Source organism: Chelonoidis abingdonii, chromosome 22 (genome assembly GCF_003597395.2).
Source record: "Chelonoidis abingdonii isolate Lonesome George chromosome 22, CheloAbing_2.0, whole genome shotgun sequence".
Taxonomy (NCBI): Eukaryota; Metazoa; Chordata; order Testudines; family Testudinidae; genus Chelonoidis; species Chelonoidis abingdonii.
In genome coordinates, this window is record NC_133790.1 from 21,058,065 (window position 1) to 21,085,155 (window position 27,091).

Sequence of the window (27,091 nt, forward strand, 5' to 3'; positions counted from 1 at the left end):
CATGGATTTTTGGGATACTACGTGTAAAGGGGATTTCCTGGAAATCCTGGGGATGGGGGGAAATTAATGCAAACTCCCCAAGTCCAGTTATATAAAAAAAAAACTAGACTTTTAAAGCTATGCCCTCAAGAGAAGGTCATTTTTTCCTGATTACCTGTTACAAAAGACCAAGATCTAAGACCCAGGCTGTATAACGAAATGGGTGACCCACCCCAGCCTTCCTTCTGGTTCCTGCTCTAAAGATTGACAACAACATGGACAACTTAGTTGTGAGGGTCTGAAGGACTGACAGCTATCTGAGGTTGGCGGTGAGCTCTCATAAGCTTTTTAGCATGCCTATAGGGTCTTTTGCTGGGTTGGTACTTTTTTAATGTTTTCTCTATAATGCTTTTACCTTAAGAATAAAGGGACTTGCTTAGAAAGATCTGTGTGATCATTTGTAACTGCTGTCAATACACAAAGGCTGGCCTTTTAGGCAGTCTGGCTTGCTGGGGATTTCACATTATAAATCAGGGAGCTGTGCAGGGTCAGGAGGGAGTGAGATGCAGGTGTCTGCACAAGAGAGTGAGGTGACCATTCCTGGGTGAAGACCCGCATTTCTATTTCTCTCTCCTGCTCCTGACCTGGGTACTTCCAGGCTGTACAGTTCCCTACCTATGCTGTGAATACCCCAGCAAGTCAGATTGCCTAAACAGGCCTGCTCGGCCTGCTTTCCTCAGAGGCTATACAGAGCGTCAATGCTCATGGTTAAAGACCCACACAGCGCCTTCTAAACAAGCACATTTATTTTTAAGGTGACAGCACTGCAGACAAAACACGTAAAAAAAATTAAAAGCACCTAAATGCATGCAAATAAGGTTACAGGGGATCACTCCAACTTCATAAAGAGATCTGGCAGGTGAACAGTACTTCAAACCTCACCAAGGTGCTTTCCTGTAGTTACACATTCTGTGTCAAGGTGGTTATGAACAAGCACCCCCATAAAAAGTTTAGTCCCTTCTTTAAACAACTTGGGTCTTCGATCTGTGAATAAGTAACTCAGAGACACTGGGTTTCTCCTGAGGGCACAGCTTCAAAAGGCTGGGCTTTGGCATAACTGGGGGAGTTACATTTGCACACAGCTTTGCCTAGAGATATCCTGGAAAGTCCACTTACCTTTAAAAGTTCACAGTGCTTAAAACAGTCTTTTGAAGTGCATAACACATCTAACAGTTTACATTAGGCAGGTCTCTTCCCTAGAGACATTCCATGCAATGTCATAACAATACATGAACATTTGCAGTTTTAATACAATGGCCTCTTAAGTTACTTAACCTTAATTCATTAAGGTTTGTCCAGGATATTGTCACAGATGTCACAGATGCATGCTGCCTTTCTAGCAGAATGTTTATTATATTCATTGTTGAAATATGACGTGAGGAAAGGTAATGGCTTAAATGCTGTCCAGGAAGTAAGTTAACGGGTTGCCCCATGATGCCAGTCAAGCACCTTGAAAGCCCTTACTGTATTAAGTTTATGTATTATTGAGGGGGTGGGATAGCATGTAATCTCTCTGGGGGGGAGATGCAACAGATATTGCAACTCCATGGGGAGCCATTTCTACTCAGTGGGGGGTGGGTTGTCCCAGCTCCTCCAGGAATTAAAAACAATAGTGGTGATTATCTCACAGAAAGGTACCACCACTTGGGGAGGCTCACATATATTAGTTCAAACTAGATTATCCAGAAACCAATGAATAAAAGGACGTTAGACTAAATAGCCAGAGTTTAAACTGACTCGGGGCCTCTTTTGTGATCCAGCAAACACCCAGACCCTACTGCCCAAGGGGGAGCCCGGGCCTTGAGAATGGGTTGGAAGGACTTGACCCACCAGGGCCCCATAAGAATGCTGTAGGGTTGCCAGCATTGCATTTCAAAAATAAGGGACTGTTTTCTTAGCACCGCTGCCCCCCGCCAATTACAGCTATTAATTAATAATAAATAAAATATAATAATAAGTACTCACATTCACGAGGGGTATTTCTTGCTGCTTTTTTGCAGCACTCAGCAACTCCTGCTCTTGCTGTACAGGGATGAAGTATAGGACAGGCTATTTTCTATTTAAAAAAGGGATGTTCCTTATAATACCTAGACTGCTGGGTGGTCACTGGTGAGTATTTTACATGCATAGAGGGTTTTTTATTACATGTTTTCTCTGTAATGCTTTCACCTTAGGAATAAAAGTGCTTGCTTAGAAGGAGCTGTGTGGTAACTTGTAACTGCAGGTAATACACTGTCATAGACCTCAGAGAGAGAGTGAGCAAAGCACAGACACTGGCCTGTTTAGGGAGTCTGGCTTCCTGGACACATCACTGTATAATCCAGGGAGCTGTGCAGCCTTAAAACTTTGCTCAGGAGGGAGAGAGAGACACAGGTGTCTGCCCAAGAGAGGTGTTATCCAGGAGCCAGAGGTAGAGGCAGAGGCAGGGGGAGAGGATGTCTCTTATGACTTATGTCATAAACAGATAGCTAAGGCTTAATGTTTCTTTTACCTGTAAAGGGTTAACAAAGGGAACCAAACACCTGACCAGAGGACCAATCAGGAAACCGGATTTTTCAAAGCTCAGGGAGGGAAGTTTTGGGTGTGTGTCCTTTGTCTCTTCTCACCTGTCGAGTTCTCTCTCGGCTCTGAGAGGATCTTTCTATCTTCAAGCTTCTAATCTTCTGTTTCCCAGTTGTAAGTACAGGGATAAGACAATATAGGTTTTTATATTTACATGTGTGTAGTTGCTGAATGTTTAATTGTATTTCTTTTTGAATAAGGCTGTTTATTCTTTTTTCTTTTAGCAATTGACCCTGTATATTGTTACCTTGATACAGAGATAATTTTTTATGTCTTTTTTCTTTCTTTTTATATAAAGCTTTCTTTTTAAGACCTGTTGGTTTTTTTCCTAGTTAAACTCGCCAGGGAATTGGTGGGGAGGAAGAAACAGCGGGGGGAAGGGAAAATCTTCTTTGTGTCAGATGTGCAAAGCTTACCTTTGCAGGGACTCTGACTGAGGGTGAAAGAAACTTGATCTCTCTGTTTTGCAATTCAAGGAATTGAATAGGGTGATCGTTCAGGGCCATCCAGGAGGGGAAGCCGGGGGAGAAAATAAAAGAAAAGATGGAGACAAGGGGAGGGGTTATTTCCCTTTGTTGTAAGACTCAGGGCATCTGAGTCTTGGGGTCCCCCAGGGAAGGTTTTGGGGAGACCAGAGTGAGGAGCACTGTAATTCCTGTTGGTGGCAGCGCTATAAGATCCAAGCTGGTAATTAAGCTTGGAGGTTCATGCAGGCACCCACTTTTGGACGCTAAGGTTCAGAATTGGGAATTATGCTTTATGACAGTTCCTCCTTTATGTCCTTACCGGGCAGTCTGTCCAGTAAGTACATTTGTATAATCTCCTCCATGCTGCACAGCAGATGAGAGGTCTTAGCCCTATATGTAAAAGAACCAGCTCCCCTACCACTGAACGATAGGTACCCCTGTGGGGGAATGCAGCTGTTACAGTGCACAGCCACACGGACCAGCTTGGCCAGGAAATGTAGAATAGTGCAACTGCCCGGGTGGGATGCAGGGTAGAGTTGTTGTTCTTTTTAAAGCAGTATAAACAGTTGGAAGTGGGTCCCCAAATGCCACATGTCCATCTTTCCCCATGCCTTTGATAATCATAGCAAAGCTTTACACTGAGGTAGCACTTGTAATCTTGAACGCTCTTTACAGACAGGGTCAATTAATCCTCACAACACTGTATGAGGTAAGTATCATTACCCCCACGGTAAAAAACAAGAAAACGGAGACCTAGAAGATTAAAATGACTTGCTTAAGGCCACAGAGCAAATCAGTGTCAGAGCTGAAATCAGAACTCAAAAGTGTCTGTCTCCAGTCAATAGAAAACACCTCTCTGTCACTTCGCTAACACATACATTAAACCCAGACGAAGTTGGAAATGGCAACTGAAATCGCTGGCTGTGATTTGACTGCACAATCCATGGAGCTGTGTGGGTTGTTTTTGCTGGTTTTTATGGCTTGGTTTCTCCTCCAGTGTAAACGAGAAATGAATAAAACATGAAGACAGCTCAGACTCCTCATGCAAAACAGGGTGCATTGCATTGCAACAAAGGAGTAGAAAAGAAGTTCAAAGTACTTGCGACTTAATGTCAAACTTCCCGATTGCAGTAAGGAGCTGTTTGGTGACTGATTCCTGTTAAAGTCTACTAAGGTGGGAGAGTGCTGAACCCAGAGTAATGAGGGCTGTTTCCATGGGTAATCAAAGTCCACTCTCGATAGCTGCACAAATCCACTTCCTTTTCTGTCCAAGAACCATTATGGTCAGTCCCAGCAGCAGAGTCAAGACCTGAATGGACCCAGATGCTGTGAGCTGGACTCTTTTGGCCTCTACTTCCTATCCCTTATTCTTTCTGATGGGAGCTATTGGCATTAAATAGGACCTTTATTTCTGAAAAGTTCATTCACTCCTGGTACTAACACTGCCCAGGGGATAGTAGTTTTAGCTCATTCTAGGTTGATCTATCACAATTAGTGTCTATGGAAAGTATTGTGATGTCAGAATCAAAAGATGACGACCTTAGAAAGGGAAGAAGCAGCAGGATGAACACTTAGCGAACAAAGATTGAGTTTGCCACCGCTGTCCTCAAACAGTACAAGAGACGGCTGCACCAGGGGATGGGGTAGACTCCTCCCCAAGGCCAAAGCATGCAAGGACATGTTTAACTTGCAGCACATGCTTAATTCCCCATGACTTCGATGGGCCTTAACCCCCTGCTGACACGACTGGCTGATTTGGTGTGAAACTGGGATAGTGACCATGAAGTTTACAGAAACAGATGGGAAGCTTCCCATTGCCACCTTCCTGTTCTAAAGCAGCAGGAGAGCCCCTCCCCCGGACCTTAGAATGTGGGGATCATGGGACAAAATGTTTAAACTTCGTTCTGACTGGGCAGACCAGTCAAGCTGGGTGTGTGCAGCAGGCCAGCTCCTTTGGGTAGAACATTACTAAAGCACGTAGCATGGACAAGTGCTAATGCATCCGTGAGAATACGGGCAGGGCTACCCTACCCAAGGGGACAGCCTAGTGCCTTTCGAACCACAGCAGAGCTGAGTGCTTGCACACTAACAACATGCAGACCAGGAGGGGAGAGAAGCTTCAGCGGAGCTGCCTAACCTCCCATCTCCTGTATTATGATTTATTTAACAGTGGTACAGAGCAGCCCAGGAGCGAGGGAACTTTACACAGCGAGTAGAGGCGGTCTCTGTCCCAAAGGGCTTGCAACCCGAGTTGAACGGTCTGCCTTCGTTACTATTTAGCGTGTGCTTACAGCACCACAGGTGGGCAGACAGACTGACAGCTGCGCTGTAATGGTGTGGGGTCCCATGACAATAGGGGCGCAGTGAGTCTGAGGTGAGTCTGTTGCTCACCAATGGAGAAGACATGAGAGTGTCCGCTCTTAGCCAGCGCTGGATTGAATAAGGGCCGATCTCAGTCAATCCCATGCACGACTCTGTTCCTTTCTGGCTTTGCGGTTTGTTTCGTCAGTTGCGTCAGCACCTCCAGCTGAGCACAAAAGATGTTGCTACAGCCCCACCGCCTGTGAGCAACAGTGGGTCTGGTACACCTGCACCAGTCACATACCAATGAGCTCCCTCTATGGGGGAGGCTTGCTGCAGAGTCACTGAATTCAAGAGCCTGCCTGCGTCTAGCTCTGGGATGAGTGTCAAAGAGGAGCTTTTGCTGCTTTTCACCTGCCTTGATCCATGCCTGCTGCTGCTGTTCCCGTTGCTGGGGGGTGGGGAGAGGCGCCGGTCTCTTTACCAAGCTGTAACGGGAACTCTGGGGAGGATTTTACTGCTGCTTGTTTTAACAGACTGCCAAGGTTGTGGGCAGCTGGCAGCCAGTGTGCCAGGGACACCTGCACTTCCAAGCCAGCTGCCACAAGACAACCAGCCCCTACCCCTACACTGTCAGTCTGAGGCCATCACAGCTACGCACAGGCTGACAGAAATAGTACGCAAATGTGTGCATTGAGATGTGCTAGATCCCTTTGGGCAGCTGTGGAGGGGTCCTCTGGCCTGGTTTGTCCCTCTGCAAAAACAAAAAAAGAAAACCTTCCAGAGGGCTTAGTCTTCAAACTTGTACATCCCTAAGACCTACATAGGAATCAGGGGATCCCCCAGTGGCCAGCGCTGAGGTGCATAGAGGCCATATGCCTCTGTACCTGCTCTCTACCCACAGCAGCCCTTTGATAGGCCTGGACCAGCACAAACCAGCCAGTGCCACCAGACCCCTCCACAAAGGGTCCCCAGCACAGTGTGAGCAGAGAGTCACTCAGGTATGTGTGTGAATGTGTCAGACAGTGCTCGTCTCCCCTTCCCACTGCTGGCCTGTCCCCCTGTACTCTCAGATCTGGATCCTCATGGACCGCACCATCCCGCCCTCTCCACATGTTTTCCTTTGAGGTCAGAGGTCACACTCCCCAGTCCACAGCCCCCCTGCAGGAATCTATTGGGTTTTCATCCCAGGATCTGGCCCTTTGATGGAGTTCTGATAACAGTGCATCTGAAGGGAAAGCCTGTGTGGAGACGTTTGTGTCAAGCTGTCCTGTGGCTCAAGATTGTGGGTACCAACCTTAGGCAGACTGTTAGGAAACAGGGAACAAACCCCCAACTGGCTGTGAATTTTATCCTTAGATTTCACCAACCAGTTCGCAAGCTGTAACCTCCTCAGGGACTAGAATAGCCTTAACGTGGAGTCACAGGAGTACCCAAAGAACCTGTCTATCTATCTTGCCACCCAGGTAAGCCTGCCTTTGTCATAGATGGTCCCTTACACCAACGGTCACAGCGATATTTAGGTTACTCCCAGTCCCAGAGGACCAGCCAGTTATCGCAGGTCAATGGCACCTTAGATCTCAAACCAAAGACAACACCTGTAGTCAATCCTATAATAAACTATCTAAAGGTTTATTATCCAGGATAAGGAAACGAGAGAGTTATGTACAAGGTTAAAGCAGGTAAACAGTTATATGCCCAAAAATGAGATCCCATCTTAAGTTTCAAAAAGTAAGAGGCTTCTAGAATAAGCAAGCTCTATACGTCCTTTATGGCTAAACCAGGCTAACCACTGCAGATCTTTTGCTTATGCCTAGCAATCCTTGACCCCCGTGTCCAAGCAGCATTTAAAAAAGTTTCTTCTTTATTGGACTTTTTTCCCCCTTGGGCACCAAACCTGTGCTATGGAAAGAATTCACTTGCATGACTCACCTTCATGGGGGGAGAGCAGAGTAAATAACAAAATCTTTTGTCCTCTAACGTTCCACACTAGTCTGTCTGGTGTCCATAGGCCTTCCTGGATGGGCAGAACATAACACCTTCTGTTGGGACCAGCTTTTCACCTAGCTAATGTCTCTCTCCTGTCTGGTGATTTACTGTCACAGAGGCTTACAATGTAAATGCTCAAATATGACCTTATAATGGGTACAGATGTTATAAGTGAGATTCATGCATGCAGCAACTTCCAAGCATTCCATAAAGTCCAAAAAACCCAAACATTCTGGTAAGTCTAACATGTGTTTTAACACCACCACCACCCAGGCAGGCCAGGCTGGTTCCCATTGTGTATTTGTCAATGTTCCATTGAGACATGGGCATCTGGGCTGCCAGCATCACGCCGCAAAGCACCTGGTGTCTCACACACATGTAGCATGGGGCTACTTAGCATATCCTGAAGCACGTCCTGCTCTTTATTTCAGTTTGTTTTGATAGGAAGCCAGTTATGTCAGGGCAAATTAAGTTACTCTCAGCTTATTAAAATCATGTTGCAAATTTCTCAACTGATAATTACATGCGGCAGCAGGGACTCTGCGTTCATTCTAGGCAGAAGCACTGGCTAGAATTCAATCAGCTGAGTCAAGCTACAAGGTGCTTACTGGCTCTGACGGGTTCCACGCCAGGGTGTCACCAGGAACTGGGGTACCACTGAGCCCCTTGACCCACCAGCCTGGACTCCCTTTTCAATGTACTGCTATGACCAGCCCTCTGCCAGGCTCCAGCACACATCCAGGTGGGGACACACCCAGCTGCAGTTACATGCAGACAGGTTCTTTAACCAGCCCCTGCATGGGAAGGCACAGCTAGGGCACTTTCCAGTTCCTAAGACACACACCCCCTCTCTGAAGGGTAAACCCCAAATTATACCATTCTGTGCTGCACGGAGAGCTGTACAGCCCCCTCCCTCAATGTGGAGAGGAAATATACAACAGCTCCCTCCCCCAAGTTATGATTTCCACACACGCTGGTTTTAGACAAAGCAAAAGCAAGTTTATTAACTACAAAAGAATCGATTTTAAGTGATTATAAGAGATAGCAAACAGATCAAACCAGATTACCTAGCAAATAAACCAAACCGCAAACTGAGCTTAAACACAGTAGATAGGTAGGATATGAATTAGCAAATTCTCACCTTGAGTGAGAAACAGGCTGGTAGATTCTTAAGGCACAAGCTGCCCTGACTTTGCAGGTTGGGTTTCCCAGGTTTTCATACACAGGCTAGAAATCTCTTTAGCTTGGGACCATCACTTCCCCCTGTTCAGTCTTTATTCCTCAGGTGTTTTCAGGTGTGGTGTTGTAGGGAGAATGAGGTCCCATCATGATGTCATTTCCCCCCGTTTTATATCTTCTTCCCACTTGCTGGAAAGCTCTTTTGCTGTGATCTGGGACAAACAGTTCCCATCGTGTAGTGCTATCTCTGAGAGGTTTCTATTGTACACAGTCCCCAGGGTAATCCTTGTGCTTGTGTGCATTTCCACAATAAGCCATTAACATTGTTTGGCCTTTTTACTGTTGTACTTGAAAGGCTGCTTGTGGGTGTTTTCAACCTCACAATGAAGCCAAACTTCATAACTTCACATAGGACGATAGCACATACAATCCAACGAGATAGCACTGTCTAACAGATCAAGACTTTTAGAATGATACCTCACAAGGTGCAAAACATATCCTAATTACATGACAGTGGTGCATATTGAGGTGCCATCCACACTGGGAAAGCTGCCAAGCTGATTTGGGCTTAGCAACCACGTTACCTAAACCCAGCCTCAACTCAACCACTTTCCTAGTGGAGACAGCCACAGCAGTGATGAGAGGGAAGATATGGTATGCACAGAAAGCACCTTCTCAGCACTAGAAGTGCTCCCTCCACACCCAGTTCAGCTGTCATTTACAGCCAGGCAACCTTAGCGAAGTCACTGGTCTTCCATATCAGGGTTTGGGGCACATTAGGGGAAAAATGTAACCTAGTGGACAGAATACTGGACTGGGACTCAGGAGTTGTGGGCGATATTATTGGCTCTCCCACTGGCCTGTGAGGTGATCTTGGCCAAGTCACTTCACTGCCCTGTGCCTCAGTTTCCCTGTGTGTAAAATGGGGATAGTGATGCTGAATTCCTTTGTTAAAGACCTTTGAGATCTATAGATGAAAAGTGCCATCTAAGACACAGCAAGGTGCTGGTGGATACTGTGGTGGAAACCTCTGCTGTTTCTGTGATCCCCCACTGCCTTGTTCCATGTGTAGCACAGAACTACCCGCAGCAGGTGTTGCGAGGCTTGAGAGGGGACACGGTGAACGAATAGCTCAAGATATCAAGACAATAACAGAGGAATTCTGCAGGCATGTCAGAGGTAGAAACTTTCTGGAAAACCAGCGCTGTGACTGCACCTTGTGGAAACTAAGACGACAGCCAAAGAGGTCTCAGGGATTGCAGGTGAGCTAATTGAGCTCTTTGCATCAATCTTCACCACAAAGAAACACCTACCCCAGATTACTCTTGCCAGGCAGGAGGGGTGGGGCCTGACCAGAGACGGAGAGATCAATAAAGAGCTGATGGAACAACCTGAGAAACAAAGGCCCAATCCTATGATGAATCCCTAGTGGACACAGCATTTGCTAATAAGAGTAGCCTACCACCTTCCACGCCCAGCAGCATGGGGCCCGGATTCAGACAAACACTTAAATACACACAAACTTCAATCCATCCCTATTCAGGAAAGCACTTAAGCACACACTTAACTTTAACCATGTGTTGAAGTCCCACTGAAGTCAATGGCACCTTCACAACTCAATAGGACTTAAGCAAGTCCTGAATGCTTGACTGAATCAGGGCCTCTGTTTGCAGGATCAGCCTCTTACACTACCATCAATCACCAAGATCACATAGCGCGCCTGTGAAAACACTGACAGTACTAGCAAAAGTTGCTCAGTGATGAGTTAAACCAGGCGCTACCCTAGAGGACCAGAAGTTGATCAATGTTGTAACTTTTTAAAAAGCTTAAGGGAGCTCCCAGGAATTCTAGACCAGTGAGCCCTACCTAAGTACTGAGAAAACTAAATGAGAAAATCATTAGCCAGAGCTATAACCCTGGTCTGATCAGTGCAGTGTGACAGGCCAAGCCAGCAGGGTAAACTGGTGGCAATGATTTATTAGCAAAACTGGATAATATGTGTACAACTGCTGGGTATGATCCATAAAACTCTTTGATAAGGATTTCAATAAAGTGCCGCAGAAGGGGCTATCAAGGACGCTTGGTAACCACAGACTGTGATATCCAGACCTGTACTGGACTAAAAACTGGTTAAAAGATAGGAAGTTAAAGAGTATAGGAATAAATAGCCTGAGCTCAGCATGGGGAGTGCTTAGGAACGGTTTGCCCTATGCCCAGTGGGAGCTGTACTCCTCAATATATCTGTTAATGACCTGGAAGAGGCAGTGTTAATGAAAGGGCTGAGCATACAAATTTAGGTTATCAGACCCCAGGGAAGTTTGCAAACAGCTCATGAAGAGCTTGAAAAAAATGGAAAATGGGGCAACATGATGGCAGATGATCTGTGCATGGTGATACCTGGTGGGAAACAGCTTAGCAATGCACACCGATGGGGTTGGTTTAGAAGCTCTTTTCACCCAGCACAGAAATCTCTCTCTACCAATGTGTGAAGACATGCAGGAGGCACTGTATGTGTCATCCAGATCCCGATAGCTCCTAATTCATTCCCTCTTATCCACAGCTTATAAATGAAATTGTGTCTGGGAAGGGGAAAAGGTATTTCTTTGGAAAGGATGAAGGGGACCTAGGAGAGAGTTAAGAATCAGAACTGGCAAATCAAACAATCATCACCGGAGTTCAGTGCTTAAAAATAATACTATAACTCTGTCTATGCTGCCTGTATAGGAAATGGCGTAACAGAGACTGTGCTGGGCAACCTGTACTCGTGTTTAAAAAAACAAGAAAAAGTGTTTTCCAGTCTAAGGCAGCTGCTTATAGCTCAGATTGCAATAGAAATGACAGCTAACCAGACAGAACAATTCAAGCTCAAACTGAGGTAGGTCATTTCATTTATGATCATGGGCATCTGCAGCTGGCATGCTCAGACCGTGCTAAGGTAATTTAACATCTCAAAAGCAAGGGCAAGATCAGTGACAGCAACAGATTTTCCCCTTCCTACTAACAAAATCTGGCAGCAGCCTAGTATCCTGGCCATTCCAGCTATGTTACCTGAAACCTCACAACATACCCACCTCCTTCCCCTTTCCACTCACCCCTACAAACACATCTGGACACACACAAGCCTACCTGGAACGAGGCCTGATTTTTCCACAGAGTCTGTGTGGCATTTCACAGGGTGTTTTCAACACATCACATCACTGGCAGTTTGTCTCATGAGCTTCCCTGAAGAGAAAGGAGACTTGAGAGCAACTTCCTTCTGTCTGTTCTCCTGAGGGTGAACTAGACAGGCTTAAATAACTTGCAATTCCTTGCCTGGACACTAGATGGCATGTGCCATGAGTTGTAGGAAATTTAAAGGTGACCTGTGGTTTTGTTTTTTTTTAAATGAGCTAATTAGTGTGTAAGGGTACCTACCAAAAGGTCCCAAAGGAGACAGGTTGCATCAGGGGTTCTGCACCCCAGGCTAGATTATCCACTGCCCTGCTTCTGCTGTGGTGCCAGTGGTATTACACAACTGTTTGGATCTGGTAGCATTTTACAATCCCTTTGCTCTGAGATAAATGACTCAGCAGAATGCAGGGCACCAGAGAAGCAGACCCATAACCTAGGACTTCAGTTCCTGTCTCCTGAAATTAGATTGGCTGGTAGCCCCCACTGTCACACCCCAGTGTGCCGCATGCTGTGATGTCACAGCAATCACACAATACTGCCCAACCTGGGGTCAGGCCATAGGGGGTGGAGTCAAGTAGCGACATTAAAAAAAAAAGATAATTCTTGTAATCACTCTTTTGTCCCTCTGACCTTTGCTCTTGGGTCATCGAGTGAAAAAAAAGCTTTCAAAAATATGACAATACTCCGCAGCTGTGCTGCCAGCTCTTGCAATTGGATTGTCAATCACTCTTGCAATATTTGGTGCTTTTCTTCAAGTCTCAGCTCCAGGAAACATGAGGCTTGGGGAGAATCTCAACTTTCGTTTCAAGGCAAGTAAGGAGAGAAAAGCTTGAAAATGTGACCCCGGAAGGCTATGACACCGGCAGCAGACCATAAATGGAGCCCGAAAGTAGTTGCTCTTAAAAATCTCGGTATTTTAAGTCAATCTCATAATTTCTGAGGGCCTGACTCGTGACTTTTGAAAGCTTGGGGTTGGCAACGCTGGAAAACTCCAAGACTTTTTTTGCAGAACAACCAAAAAAACCCTCTCTGAATTTTATCGGAAAGGCTAGCCCAGCTGCCCAGGAAACAGCCAAGGACGCAGCCCACCTCTCCACCCCCAAGGAGGGCGGCCTGGGGAGCTGGCCAGGTGGGGAACTGGCCAACTGACCCTCCCCCCGGAATCCAAGGGTTCCTGGGACCCTTGGGTCTGCAGCAGCACACCAAGCGAACTGACAAGGAGCTGAGGAGCCAGGTCTGCTTAGCAGTCTGCCCTGCAGCCTGGGACCCTGGAAGCCTTGAGTCCAAGGCAACCCACTTGGTGGACTGCCCTGAACTGGAGTCACCCTGCTGAGGAGCTGTGAGCCTGGAAGCTTGGTAGCTGGGACGCCCAGTCAGCCCGCCAGGCTGGAGGTGAAGGAGCCAGGCAGGGAGCCAGGCTGGAGGTGAAGGAGCCAGGCAGGGAGCCAGGTTTCCAAGTCAGCCTGGCCAGTTTCTTCAGAATTGTCCCATTCCAGCAGAACATTCGGTTTTGATGAGCCGGGCTTTGCTGATGGAAAACCATCCCCTCCCACACAGATCTAATTGAAACAGGTACCCCAAACACCGCCTGAAGCCTGCTGTGCAAGCTTTGGACCGCAAGTGTATACTTCAGAACTTTTCTTTGTATAAAGGAACTTGAGATTTAGCTTTTTTTAAAATAAGCTATTACATTTGAGGCCTGGTCTAGTGGTAACACCCAGAAGCCAGGAACCTAACCCTGCCTCTAACATCAATGTCACAGTTATGCCTCAGTTTACCCATCCATAAAATGGGAAGAGTACTACTGCCCTGCATCATTGGGCTGTCGTAATGTTTGTAAAGAGAAAGCTCTCATTGCTAAGCATTACTGATGCCTCTCAGGACATGGTAGTGTCAGGGTAGTGAGGTGTTGATGGCTATTGCACTAAAGAAGGTTTTGAGTTCGCTCGTTTCTATCTAGGCTCTGTTCTGCTAACGCACTTGCTGAGATACCAGAAACAGGTGGTGAGGAAGGAGGTTGGTGCTTCTACAGCAGTGTCTACTGTAGCTGCTCTCTTTCCTCCCTGGTTTTCTTTCTTCCAGAAATTCCTTTAAAGATGTAGATGAAGATATTCATGAAAGAGCCTTTTGTGGCTGATGTTACAAGGCAAACGTTGCCTAACAGATGTAAGCCAGCTGTACTGAGCACAGGAGGACAATGTACTTTTTAGAACATGCAGGCAGGGGAGGCGTGGGGGATGGTACATTGGCCTCTGCTGCTAGTACGTTAGAAATTCCTTTTACTCCAAAGGTTAACATGGTTAATGTTGATGGTGAATGTCATTGGTTCTGACAGTGCCTTGGGAAGCAGGCTCAGTTCATGGTGGCTCTCCAATCTGTAGAAGGCAGGTGCAAGGTAGGGTGACCAGATGTCCCAATAAAATCGGGACTGTCCCGATATTTAGGTTTTTGTCCTGATATTTCGTTCTGCCAGCAGCACTCGGCTTTTTTTTTTTCCTTCTCCTCGCTGCTCCGCCAGCAGCACTTGCCTCCCCAGCCCCGGCCTGCTGCTCCGCCGGCAGCACTCACCCCTTTTTTTTTGCTCTGCTAGCGGACCACCCCCACCATGTGTCCCAATATTTTCTCCCTTTCATCTGGCCACCCTAGAGCAGGGGTCGGCAACCTTTCAGAAGTGGTGTGCCAAGTCTTCATTTAGTCACTCTAATTTAAGGTTTCATGTGCCAGTAATACATTTTAACGGTTTTAGGTCTCTTTCTATAAGTCTATAATAAATTATTATATACTTTACATACAACAGGGTTTTTAAAATGTTTAAGAAGCTTCATTTACAATAAAATTAAAAATGCAGAGCCCCCTGGACCGTGTGAGTGCCACTGAAAATCAGCTCGCATGCCTACCCCTGCCCTAGTGCAAGGATAGTGCTCAGAGGGAGGAAATGACTAGTGTGAACGGCAGACATTGCATGCGTGTGAGAAAGGCTGTTATTCCACCAGAGCCTTGACCTGGAAAAGCAAGGAGGACGCTTGCACTAACAGGCCCAATCGAGCTAGGTATTAACAATGCAAGTGTTTGCTGGGAACAGCTGGGCCTGTAGAAGGGATTCAACCCAGCCAGGCTGCGGAAGGGAATCTCAATAGGTTAAGTGAGCGTTTCACACTCCGGCTAAGGGCACTGCTCTTGCAAACAAAGGAGCCAGGGTTCTACACCTTCATGTTGCTGTGATCTGCGAAAACCCATTTAGCAAATGCTTCGGGGTGTCCTGCACAGGAGAGAAAGTGTATGAATGATGGGAAAACAGCAGCTAGCATGGGCCAAATTCAGTGCTGGGGTAAGCAGGCATAACCCTATTGGCTTCAGGGCATTTACCCCAGGACTGAATTTGAGCTAGTGTCTCTAGTCTCCCCAGGGAAGAGCCCAACCTCTGGAACCTAGGAGTGCATGTAATGTGGAGGAAGAGGAGTGGGCTGACTGGGAGGGGTCCGGGAAGTTAAAGGGAGCCAGTAGCTGACAATGCTCTACAGAAGTGAACCTTTCAAACGCTGCTGGTTTCCAGGCTGCCACCCAGGGCTTAGTTTGCCAAACAAGCACCTGTGCTTTCTCCCATGCTGCTCCGCATGCTTGGGAGGAGCTCCCAGTCAACATCAGCAATGCTGCTCCTTTAGCCCCTTTGAAATCCCTCCTGTTCGCTCTCCTTTGCCTGGAGATCTATGAACAGCGGTCTCATTGTCTCCTTGTGCTCCAAGGCCTGCCTCTGGTCTTACACGTCAACTGCAAGCTCCTTGGGGCAGGGACAGTCTTTTCGTTCTGGGCTTGTATCGTCCCAGCACAAAGGGGGCTCCTGGGCTCTACCATACAAGTCATAAACAGAACAACAACAGTGGCTCTGCAGAGGCAGTCATGCTGGCCCGGGGAGGAGCTGCACGTGCCCAGGGTGCTGTCTTCGAAAGGCAGAACGACTCCAGAGACTCTAGGGCAGGGGTAGGCAACCTATGGCACGTGTGCCAAAGGTGGCACGTGAGCTGATTTTCAGTGGCACTCACACTGCCTGGGTCCTGGCCACCGGTCTGGGGGGCTCTGCATTGTAATTTAATTTTAAATGAAGCTTCTTAAATATTTTAAAAACCTTATTTACAACAATAGTTTAGTTATATATTATAGACTTACAGAAAAGACCTTCTAAAAACGTTAAGATGTACTACTGGCATGTGCAACCTTAAATTAGAGTGAATAAATGAAGACTCGGTGCCCCACTTCCGAAAGGTTGCAGACCCCTGCTCTAGGGGCAGCAGGCACCTCTCCAGCAGGTGTGATCAGCACTGTCCCAGCACAGCTCTGCCAAGGAGGGGGTGGGCCATGACACTAGCATCTCCTACCCCAACATGCCCTGCTGGCAGAATTAACCAGGCTCTCCTTAGATTCCCCAATGCCTGCAGACAAGTGATGGCTGTCTACTGCATGGGATCCCTGGGCACTCTCCCCCCTGCACTGTACCCATGCTGGAGAGCCATAATCTGGTTATATGTGCTGAAAGATGGGTCAGGGGAGAGGTGTATTAGCCTGTCACAGTTCAAGGCAACTGCACCTGCATTCCTCTCTAGGGTCAACCAAGGGCACTCAGTTTTGGGCCTCTGAGCCATCAGACTTCTTGGGTGGACACGCCCATCTCTCTCCCTTTCTCACTGGGGTATTTCCAGGCTATAGAGCCCCCTGCCTACAGTGTAAATGCCTCTAGCAAACTTAGGGGAGGGATAGCTCAGTGGCTTGAGCACTGCCCTGCTAAACCCAGGGTTGTGAGTTCAATCCTTGAGGGCCAATTTAGGGAACTGGGGTAAAAATCTGTCTGGGGATTGGTTCTGCTTTGAGCACAGGGTTAAATGACTTCCTGAGGTCCCCTCCAACCCTAATATTCTAGACTGTCAGCACCTGCTCTTTGCTTTCTCACCAGACACTAAAACAGTATAAATGGCCAACAGTTCAGTTACCACCCAGATTACTGAGAAAACAGATCAGAAGAGCCTGCACGCATACTCATTAGGCTGTCAGCAATCACCCCAGCTCCACCAAGGGCTTTGGCAGGTGAACAGTCCTTCAAACCCCACCAAGGAGTTTTTCCTTGGTTACAAATTGATAACCATCAAGGCTCACATCACAAGTACCCTCATGAATCAAGGAGTCACTCTTTTGTCCAGTGAGCCTTTTTGATCTGTCCTCACTTAACAGGTGATCAGCAGACAAAGGTCCCCACCTCAGAGTGACACCACAATAGATTGAGGTCTTGCATAATCGGAGTGGGTCCCTTGCTTACCTCTCCACCTAGTGATTTCCTGGGTAACTTTCAATGTTCCTACTTGTCTTGGCCCATTGTTTAAAATAGTCCTTTGAGGCTCATACCACATGGTTCACATTAGTCAGGTCTCCCCCGAGAGGCACTCCATACAATCCCACAGGAACACACAAACATTTGCATTTGTAATACAGGAAGCCTTACAATACTTAAACTGAATTCAGCAAGGTTTGTCCAGGATAGCAGGAAATTGCCACAGATGTCATAGCCCCTCAGGGGTCTGCGCTCTGCAAAGGAGTCAATCCATTTGTCTCTCTCCTTTATTGTCCTCTGTCCGGCCACACTTGTTGCAACCAGAAACAACCACTCCACTGCTTCCTCCCTCCGCTTAATGGGAGCTAGGAACCATCATAAAATTGCCTTCCAGGGGAACCCTTTATTGTTCCTTTCTAATGGCTAAATAAGATGCACGAAGTATCTTTGTCCTGTTAATTTTTTCCCTGGGCAATGTGAATCAGGAGTGTCAGCTGAGCTCTTCCTTGGCATGGCTGGAGGACCTCCTGCACTTCCCCGGGGATGAAGGATTGGTGAAGACAACTCTTACCCGAAAGGTTAACTAGTCATTGAAGTGAATAGGTGTTACCAGAAAACAGAGGGTATTAAACAATCTGACTCAAAAATCGCTTTCCTCCTTAAGTCTCTCTCTCGGTTCTGGTGTTGGCTCCATTCCACTAATATCCTAGAGCCTCGGCACAACTTAGCTTTCTAATGTGAAAAACAAGCAAGACAAGAAAAGTTGAGGCCATTTTCTTGCACCTTAAAGATGCAACAAAAGGCTTCCACCGACCCCCCCCCCCTTTTTTTCACTACTTAGCAGATCACCTTTAATACCTGCAGTTCCAGGAGTTCATCGAAACCCAGGGGTGGTGTGGGCCAACGAAACTGCCTACTGTGACACCAAAGGCACCTGCAGCATAAAGGTAGGCACTGATGTTCCAGTCTGCAAATCTGAGGCTCACTCATGGTAACGCTTTACTATTTTTTGTAACTGATAGAAGTTTCTTCAAAGAGAGGATTTCTTGCGATTGAGAGAAAAGCAGGTTGATTTGGAAAGGAACAGAGCCAGTTGGTCGAGTTCCCAAGCCTGCAGTGAACTGCAAACAGGTTGATATGGCAACGAAAGGGCCCACACAACAGAGAAATGTTATTCATCCTTCTCTGAGCGTCCCTACTTGGATTGCAGACTTTTAGATGTGTATGTGGTTAATGGATGGCACCGGGATCTTCTCTCTCTCTCTCTACATAGGGTTGCCAAGCCTCCAGGATTGTCCTGGAGTCTCCAAGAATTAAAGATTAATCTTTCATTAAAGATTATGTCAAGTGTGAAACCTCCAGGAACATGTCCAACCAAAATTGGCAACCCTAACCTCTCTCTCCTGCATTTTTGAAGCATCAAATAGCATGATATTTTGGTGCTGCATGTAATTACAATTCACACTTAGTTTCTGTTCTGTAAGGACAGCCATCTCCTGCCCTGCCCTTGCTGCAGAGGGCCCTAGCTCCATGGCTCAGTAGTACGCGGGCCTTATGCTGGTAATCTAGCCAGAGTGAATTTCACCCTGGAGGCCTGTGCCAGCTCCCAGTGGAATTAGGAGGAGTTTTGCCCAGTGGGAAGCAGGATCAGGCCTTAGAAGTTTTCCAGTCCTTTGGTCAGTGGGTTAAGGAACGAAAGCTGCTTGGAATGGTGGAGGCGCTCTGCACGCCCTGAATGAACTACTTACAAAGCCAGCTCAGGCCTTCAGCTTCGAGCACTGAGCCCACGCAAACCCTCAGCTCAGCGCTGGCCTAACTTCGTTCCCATTGGAGTTAATGCTCAGGTCAGGTCTCCACAACCTGGTCAAAACGCTGGTGGCAGCACCGCTCCACTCCGCAGGCTAGCCCTTAGTGACCAATTGCTTAAGGTGGCTCAGTGCTGCTAATAAGCTACTTTATGGGCTTAATGCGTCTTAAGTACTGCAGCAGCTTTAAACTCTAAAAGCAGCTTAATGGCAGCATGAGCCCCCGTTACCGTCTGAGTTAAGTCAACTTATGTGCCTCAGGTGGCTTGATTGGCACCGTAACTCCTCCATCAAACTGCTGAAACGCTGCAGAAAGCTTAAGCCAATGTAGAGTTTTGGTTTGTTTTTTTTTAATTCTTTTAAAATGTTTTTAAAGGCAATTTTTAAAATGCTCAGGGAAATCTAGCACAAAGTAAAAGATTCCTGCACTGCAGGGGTTGAGGAATTGAGTGCACACCAGCCAGGAAATGTGAAACCGAGGGTCCCTTCAAGCAACACGACCTGGGCCACAATTCGTCTGCCTCAGGATTTCATTTCCTGTTCCCCATGGAGTATGCAAACTTCCAGGCTGCTCCAACCTGCACTGGGGGCCAGGCCAGGGCAGTGGCAGCCCCAGAGACCTCGCGCATGCTCACCAGCTCTGCCGAGTGCTCTTCGGTAACAGCTGAGGATTGGACCCAGGCTGCTTGAAAGATGCACAGCTAAGCCCTGGAGTTCAGAGAAAGTTAGCAAGATGCAAGTGACCTCAGACCGACCCCTGAGCGCTGGGAGGCGGAAGGGGGAGAATCTCTTCCTCTCCCCGCCCCCAATTTCCTGGCATTTGTTTCTCTATCTGTTTGAATTGCATTTCATTGCTTTGCTGATCTTCTCCCATTTCACCAAATGCACAAAGAGGAATTAGGCTTCTCCCCTGTTTCCCAATATACCCCTCAGCAGAGGACATGGAGAGGAGGACACTAAATGGAAGGGGGACAAGGAGTAGGGGGGACTGGTCTGCTAGCGATGTGGAGTTCCAGGCAAGCAGCAGAGGGAGCTGCAAACACCGATTTCCTGGGTTATAGTTCTGTTCAGACAAGGAGGGACCCGTGAGCTCAGGTGGGCTTGAAGAAGCCTGCCAAAGAGCATGTCGGTCCCCATGGGAGCTGGCCACTCCCAAGGCCTTGAGAGCCAGTTTACTGGCAAACAAAAGATGATGGTCTGAAAGCACCAGGCAGTCTGGCATAGCAGCCTCTCCAGATCCTGTAATCCCCTTTCCCTTCTTAAACAGGGAATGGATCAATTACGTTTCCAGACCAGCAATAACAGTCAACACTGTAACCTTCATCATATAAGAGCATTGTCATCCGAGTCTGACTTGACCAGCGTACAAATCAGGATGCCCACAATGTGCGTGAGACCGATTTCCCCAAGCCGGGGGCAATTGGAATTGCAGTCACACTATGAGCCAATGAGGGTCTCTCAAGAGAAAAGGCAGTGGAGTGATTTCTGTTTGCAATAAGATAGTACTGTAGTCTCTGCAGGACTGCTAAGGCTCACAGCAAGAGCTGAACGGGGGAGGGAGGGGAAGAGAGAGAACGCAACACATACTCTATGCAGCCATCCAGCGGCAGGAGGAAAGCCCCCTAGCCACAGTGCCTGGGCCCACAGTCACCCTGGAACTGGGGCATCACAGGACATATTGGGATGAAATGGTATAAATATTACAGCATTTGGCATTTTCAAAGCACCCTGCTGACATTAACAACCCTAAGGGGTAACCAAGTATTATCCATATTTTATTGGTGGAGAAACCAAGGCCCAGAGATGGTAAGTGCCATGTCCCACGCCGCAGATCACACAGTGACAAAGGCAAGCCTGGAATTCCAGAGTCCTGGTCCTAGCCTTGACCCCTACGTACTTGACCACATTGCCAACAGGAATGAGGCTGGCACAAGGAGCTGGGAATGGCTGAGCTGTAATCAAAACCCTTCCCCTGGCTGGGAATAAGGAGATGTGTTTGCACTGGTGAAATTGGGTCTATTACCAGTAGCATTTCTTATGTGTATCAATAGCACCTAGGAGCCCCTGTCCTGGCCCAGGACTCCTGTGCGGAGATGCTGTGCAAACAGAACAAAACAACGGCCCCTATCAGCAGCATTCCTCTTTGTTCTAGAATCGCTGTCTCACATTAAGGGGGACTTTTAGGGGCAAATTCTAATTCAACCCAGCTGCCCCAAAGTGGCCATAGTGCTGCAAAAGCACTGTTAATATGCACCCAAATACAAGTCCCTGCACCATTTTGCCTCATCCCACACAGGTTATCCCTGCTAGAAGGGCAAATAATCTGTATGGGGATATGTGCTGAGCGGCCAATGCTAAATCAGGGGAGAAGCGCATGGACGACAGCCTCGGATCCTTCACTCCCACCCTGGAATGTCCATCAGCATCTCCTGGTTAGAGAGAGCCAAGACAGAGAGTGACACCTACCTCCCTGCTTGAGACACTTGTGTAGGGTGACCAGATGTCCTGATTTTATAGGGACAGTCCCGATTTTTGGGTCTTTTTCTTATACAATCTCCTATTACCCCTCCACCCCCGTCCCGATTTTTCACACTTGCTGTCTGGTCACCCTATGCTTGTGTGTAGCACCTCACACAATACAGTGCAGAGTGCTGGTTTCTGGGATCTCTGGCGTTCCTGCATATTGACCCATGCTAGCACATACAGGCTGGTTTTCCAGTATTGCCAACCCCAAGGGTTCAAAAATCACGTGACAGGCACTAAAATGAATGAAATTAGAAAAAAAAATTGTTTTTAGGACAAATACTAAATGTTGGGTTCTCTTTCTTTGCCTTCCAGTTTCTGAGCCTGTAGGCTTCATGGAGGGGTAGTATTGACAAGCTTTTCTCTGAAATCCTGAGGGCTAGAAACATCCCTTCCCTTAAAAAAAAACAAAAAAAAAAAGGGGTGGGGGGGAGAACCTGAAAATCTTCCTTAATCAGTTAGCTCCAGGAGCTGGGACTTTAAGATAAACACCAAATGTTGCGAGACTCACAATAAATTTCTGAGAGTTGCCCACTTTTCCATCCATGCTAGCACATAAGCCAGCATGATCCCTCGACCGAGTCAGTCACATTTGTAACAATAAGGGCCGAACTCCTCTCCCCAGCACAGCAAAAAGCTTAGGGAACTGTCTTCCCTGCACTGGTTTGAGATCTCCGTCCCATCTACCCATGGAAACCCCCTGGATCTGGTCATGATGCCCTTGGGGACTGGAACCCTGGGGCTGAGAACCCACGTTCTAGACTAATGACAGCAGTAGCCTCCTCAGCCTCTGGGACAGGAAGGATCCATTTAAGCCTTCTCCTGGTCTGCTCCTGTCAGCCCTCCTCTCCTCCCAGTACAGCAGTGTGCAGGGAACCTTAATGGGGCTCTGCTCCTTGTTGTCCGCTTTGGGTGCAGAAATACACCCACTCCACTGCCAGCAGGCCTTTCGCACACACACGGAGCGAGGGAGCAAGGTTTGCCCTTCCTAGTCCAAAATGAGCCAGTAGCCACCCATACTCCCTCTCTCAAATGTGCTCCAGCCTTGTTGTGTATTTCTAATTAGCACTTATTATTCCTACTGTTATGTTTCCTACTTGAAAGCACACAGATAATACATTCTGCAGACAGCGCCCCTGTTTGTTAAGAGGATTTGCTCTCTGGTGGGATATTTTCAAGTTGAATACACAGAAGATGTAACCTGGTAATGGTACCGTCCTTTTATTAACTTAGGGCTTGGTTACACCCACGGCAGCGCTTTGGAGTGCAAGTGTAGTCGCTGCAGGTACTCCACCTCTCCATGGGGATTGCTCCCAGCGCTGGGGCACTGTTTACACTGACGCTTTACAGCGCTGTAACTTGCTGTGCTCAGGGGGGTGTTTTTTCACACTCCTGAGCGAGAAAGTTGCAGCGCTGTAAAGTGCCAGTGTAGCCATGGCCTAATTGTCTTCTGTTCTCCCACCCCCCTGAAGCAATGCACACTGATTTCATCCTGAACCATGTGTAAACTGGAGACAACGTCCCTATTCCCTGGGTCCTGGAGAGAAGGCATGAAAGAAGTGAGTCACAAAAAACATTCGTTTATTCAAAGGATCCCTGTTACAAATGCTGCCATTGTGGTGCCTTTTAATGAGGCACAGTGGACAGGGCATGGAACTGAACTGGTCCATCCAGCCTCTGAGAGGCAGGGTGAGGCTGACCCTCCAGTCTCAGTTTAGGACCTTTCCCCATTTACTATCAGTATTTTCTGCTCTCCCCACTGATTGCTGGCAATGCGCACGCCTTGAAGACACCACCAGAGCTCAGGGGACCCACCATCAATTTCGTTTTGGACCCAATTGCTTTTCAAAGTCAGCAGATTAAACCCTGAAATCCTTACTCAGAATTCACTCACTCCCAATGGAGGTTGCCTGAGCTAGGACTCACTGAGCAGCACCTTGGGACGCCATTGATTTCAGAGACTGAGTTCCTGCAGCAGCAGTCAGGCAAAAGTCCTGGGGGGGTAAGAGTTGAGTAAAAGCGAAGGAAGGGCCTTCGGATTTGGCCTAGCATAACCAGAGCCCTAGATATACTGTGACAGAGTGGATCTATTTCCCAGTGCACCTTTCAGCTCTGACTTGCTTCTGCCGCCAGACCCCAGGCTGGCTGAGGCCTCTGGTGATGGAAACTGAACCCAGAACAGGTCACAGTGATGCAAGACACCAGAAGCCCCCTCGTGCAGGGGCCTGGAGCTGGCCAGAACAGCCCAGAAAGTAGATGGGGCTGGAAGGTGTGTGAGGGCAGGGCAGCCGAGTGACGTCCTGGTGAGTGCCGCTGAGGCAGTCTTGATCAGGAGTTCTATGGAGCCCTGTATGATGTATGGTGAGATCTCCCTCTCTCCCTGGGGCGATCACTCTTGTGTGCAGCTGCTCCAATAGACATTGCGCCTTCTACTCCCCCAGGGATGAACCTACCCTACAAATGCCATGGTTTGTTGCAGACTAACAATTCTAGTCCAAGACAGCTGGTCAGTGTCTTAGCAGAGAAACCAAGGTCTGACTGGGCCTGGATACTGAACTTCCTGGTTGCTTGTAGAGGTGTCTATGTTAGGCCAGGATGGGGAAAGCCAGTGTTACTGTTCTTGCTTTGTGGATAGGCCTTCAGCTTCCAGGTCAGCCAGTCTGTCACTCCCCCCCAGGAGACTCTCTTAGCACTAGGGCAAGAGGTTTCGAAGGCCAGGTTTATCTAAGCTTTCCATTCTGGAGCCCCTTTGTAAGAATCGTAGGACTGGAAGGGACCTTGAGTGGTCATCTAGTCCAGTCCCCTGCACTCAGGGCAGGAATAAATATTATCTAGACCATACCTGCTCTTAATCTCCAATGACAGATTGCACAACATCCCTAGACAACGTATTCCAGTGCTTACCCACCCCGGCAGTTAGGAAGTTTTTCCTAATGTCCAACCTAAACCGCCCTTGTTGCCATTTAAGCCCACTGCTTCTTGTCCTATCTTCAGAGTTTAAGGAGACCAATTTTTCTCCCTCCTCCTTGTAACAACCTTTTATGTACTTGAATGGGAGCAAGAAGATGCATGAGACTAGCCTCACACAATGTGTGCACACACGTATAAGGCAATACGTGAATTCCCAGCCTTGTAAATATATTTATGGACATTCATTGCATCAGTGCAGTGAGTCCAGACACAGCAGATCCGAGCCCAGGCACATTCTTATCCACTCCCACGTACTCCCTGCCTACGTCATGCCACAGAGGAGACAGCTCAAGGAGAAGTTCCAATGGCTCTTACGCTGGAAGGTCAGACTGAAGCTCTTTCAGGGTTGGGATCAGAATTTTGCTATCCACACAGTTATTGCTAGTGGGGTTCTAGCTGTCTTTCCTCACATGCTATGGCTAAAGAGGATTTTGCCTGAGAAGAAACTTAGTACACTTGATGTACAGTGCCTGGGGCGAGGGGTGGACATGTATGACAGTACGTCTATGGCATGATATGGCTAAGGAAGAAAAAAAATCTCTGCCCACAACAGTCAAGGAAACATGCCAGAATCCTAGCATCCATTACAAATCATTGGATACTAGGACAATTCTCACCCCTAGTCTGAATTTATAAAAATCCTGTCACTGGTTCTAACAGCTGAACTGATGTAGAATACTGCCCACAGCTGTAGGGACTGGCATACCTGATCTCGCCCATGACGTGTATTTGATAACATTCCCACTTGTCACAGATTTGGGTAATCTCATGCAGATTCAGACAGACAAATAAAAGAACCAGAAAAGGGCTTTTAAATTGGGATCAGCTCATGTGTTTGTTTTTAACCTAGAGGTTGGGTTCATCATTTTTGTAAGTGGCAAATGAATTCCTCTCAGAGTTGCAGAGAAAGATAAAACAACAAAATAAACACCCAGTGATCCAAACCCTTCAAAACAGTGTCCCCCTCCCCGGGCTGACCAGGCACTCAGAAGGTCTGGGCTCGAGTTTCTGGTGGGTGCCTTATGTTATGTGCTAAGAAAGGGAAAAAAATATACTCTAGAGTGAAAGGCAGCCAGGACAAATCAGCCATTCTTGGGATGTCCCCTCTGGGCAACCAGGTGCCAGCAGCAGCTTAAAAGGGTCTAGATTAGAATCACAAGACTGTCTGTACCAAGCTTGAATGCATAAAAAGCCAGACCAAATGGATGCTGCTGTTGCTGCAACCTCTAGATACTACACACGGTCTGTGTATGCGCTACCCACCCACAGGGCTTGCAGACACACACACACATGCTCATAGGAGCCTGGGCAGACGCCACATACAAGACGCACGGTACCAGTGTCTCCCTTCGTTCCAAAGTCGCAGCGAGGCGCACGATCGGGGCGCACTGGGCACAGGCAGGACGCCGTTGTGTCTCGCATAGGAAATTCACATGCGTCTTGCAGAAACCTAACAAGATACAGCGACGGTTGGCAAGGGGCGGACGGGGGGGAAGACCCCTTTTCCAGAGGGATCTCCGAGACACCCCCCCCCCCCCCCCACAAATGCTCACGCCCAGCTTCTATTGGCTGCAGAAAGCCAGGGACGCACAAAGCGAAGGCTAAGCGCCTCCTTCGACAACCAGCAGCGCCAGCCCCCTCGCCCCACCCTACCGCTTTGGGAGAGCGCGCAGCATCACTCGGGAAACATTCATTTATTAACTAAGGGGAACGGCTGATGCGGGGGGGGGGGGGAATCATGTGCCAGCTCCCCCCCAAACCCGTTTTTTTGCAAGCTGGGATGAACGCACCTCAGATGTTGTTTCTGCTGCTGTGATGTGGGTGGCTTGAGAGCCCTCACCCAAGTTCAAAGCCAACCAGAGGCGCTGACATTGACAAGCGGGTCAGTTTCACGCTCTTGCTGCCCAAGCGTCTGGTTCCCCTTGGTAAACACCTCGCAGAGCCGTCTCCTCCCCGCTGCAAGTGGTACCAGCAAGGGGATCCATCATGGGGTCCAGGCTGAGCAGACAAAGCAGCCTGGAGGAGGAGAGCGCCTCTGGAGAAGACTCGTGCCCCAGGTTAGCTAGGAAGGAGCCGCACAGGAGGGTGCAGACTAACCGAGGGGACTTTCAATTCGCTTCCCTGATCCTGAACTCCGAGAAGCTGTCCGGGGTGCTGAGGAAAAACAACCCGGCGCCCTACGTGAGGAGGGTGGGATGGATCCGAGAGATCCAGGCGACCATTCGGGAACACAAGAGAGAGCACGCGGTCCACGTTCTCAGATTGCTCAGAAAGGTAAATGACTTAATAGTGCAATGGGGAAAAAAAGTGCATGGAAAATAAACATAGTCATTAAAAAAAAAGAAACAGCAAGCAGTACCAAGAGAAGTGCACGCAAAGACTAAAGTGGAAAGGAGTGCATGCAAAATGCTGAACAGAGCAATGCAGACAAGGTGTGCTAAAATAAAACAATGCTAACTGGGCAAGAAAGCAAGGCGAAAAAAAATGCATGGGAAAATGCTGAAAAGCTATACACCAATGCAAACAAACAAACAAAAAAAAGCACACAAAAATGAAGCAGTGCAAACTAGCAAAGAAGTTACACAAAGTCCAAGCAAAATGAAGCGGTAAAAAGCAGTGGAAAATGCATGCAACTAATAGACCAATTTTAAAAGTAAGCAAGGCCATTTAAGAAGTGCTTGGAGGAAAAAAAACATTGTGCTGAAAAAGCAATGTGTCAGTGCAAGGAGGTGCATGCAAAACCGCAGAGAAAGGGATGCTAAAAAAAC

General features: G+C 47.8%; 2 protein-coding genes across 2 annotated transcripts in view; one reads left to right on the forward strand and one right to left on the reverse strand.

Moving 5' to 3' along the window:
* GGT1 (gamma-glutamyltransferase 1) overlaps positions 1-12,029 on the reverse strand; it is a 65,101-nt gene extending 53,072 nt beyond the window's left edge. The window contains exons 1-2 of the mRNA XM_032801297.2: positions 11,952-12,029; positions 11,664-11,805 (exon numbers count right to left, since the gene is read on the reverse strand). Coding sequence (XP_032657188.1) covers positions 11,664-11,704 — 41 coding nt within the window. The 5' untranslated portion in view covers positions 11,705-11,805; positions 11,952-12,029. The remainder of the gene's footprint in view (positions 1-11,663; positions 11,806-11,951) is intronic.
* Positions 12,030-26,057: 14,028 nt separating this feature from the next.
* Positions 26,058-27,091, forward strand: part of LRRC75B (leucine rich repeat containing 75B) — a 34,552-nt gene continuing 33,518 nt past the window's right edge. Inside the window, exon 1 of the mRNA XM_032801295.1 lies at positions 26,058-26,597. Within this exon, the coding sequence (XP_032657186.1) occupies positions 26,310-26,597 (288 nt within the window). The 5' untranslated portion in view covers positions 26,058-26,309. The remainder of the gene's footprint in view (positions 26,598-27,091) is intronic.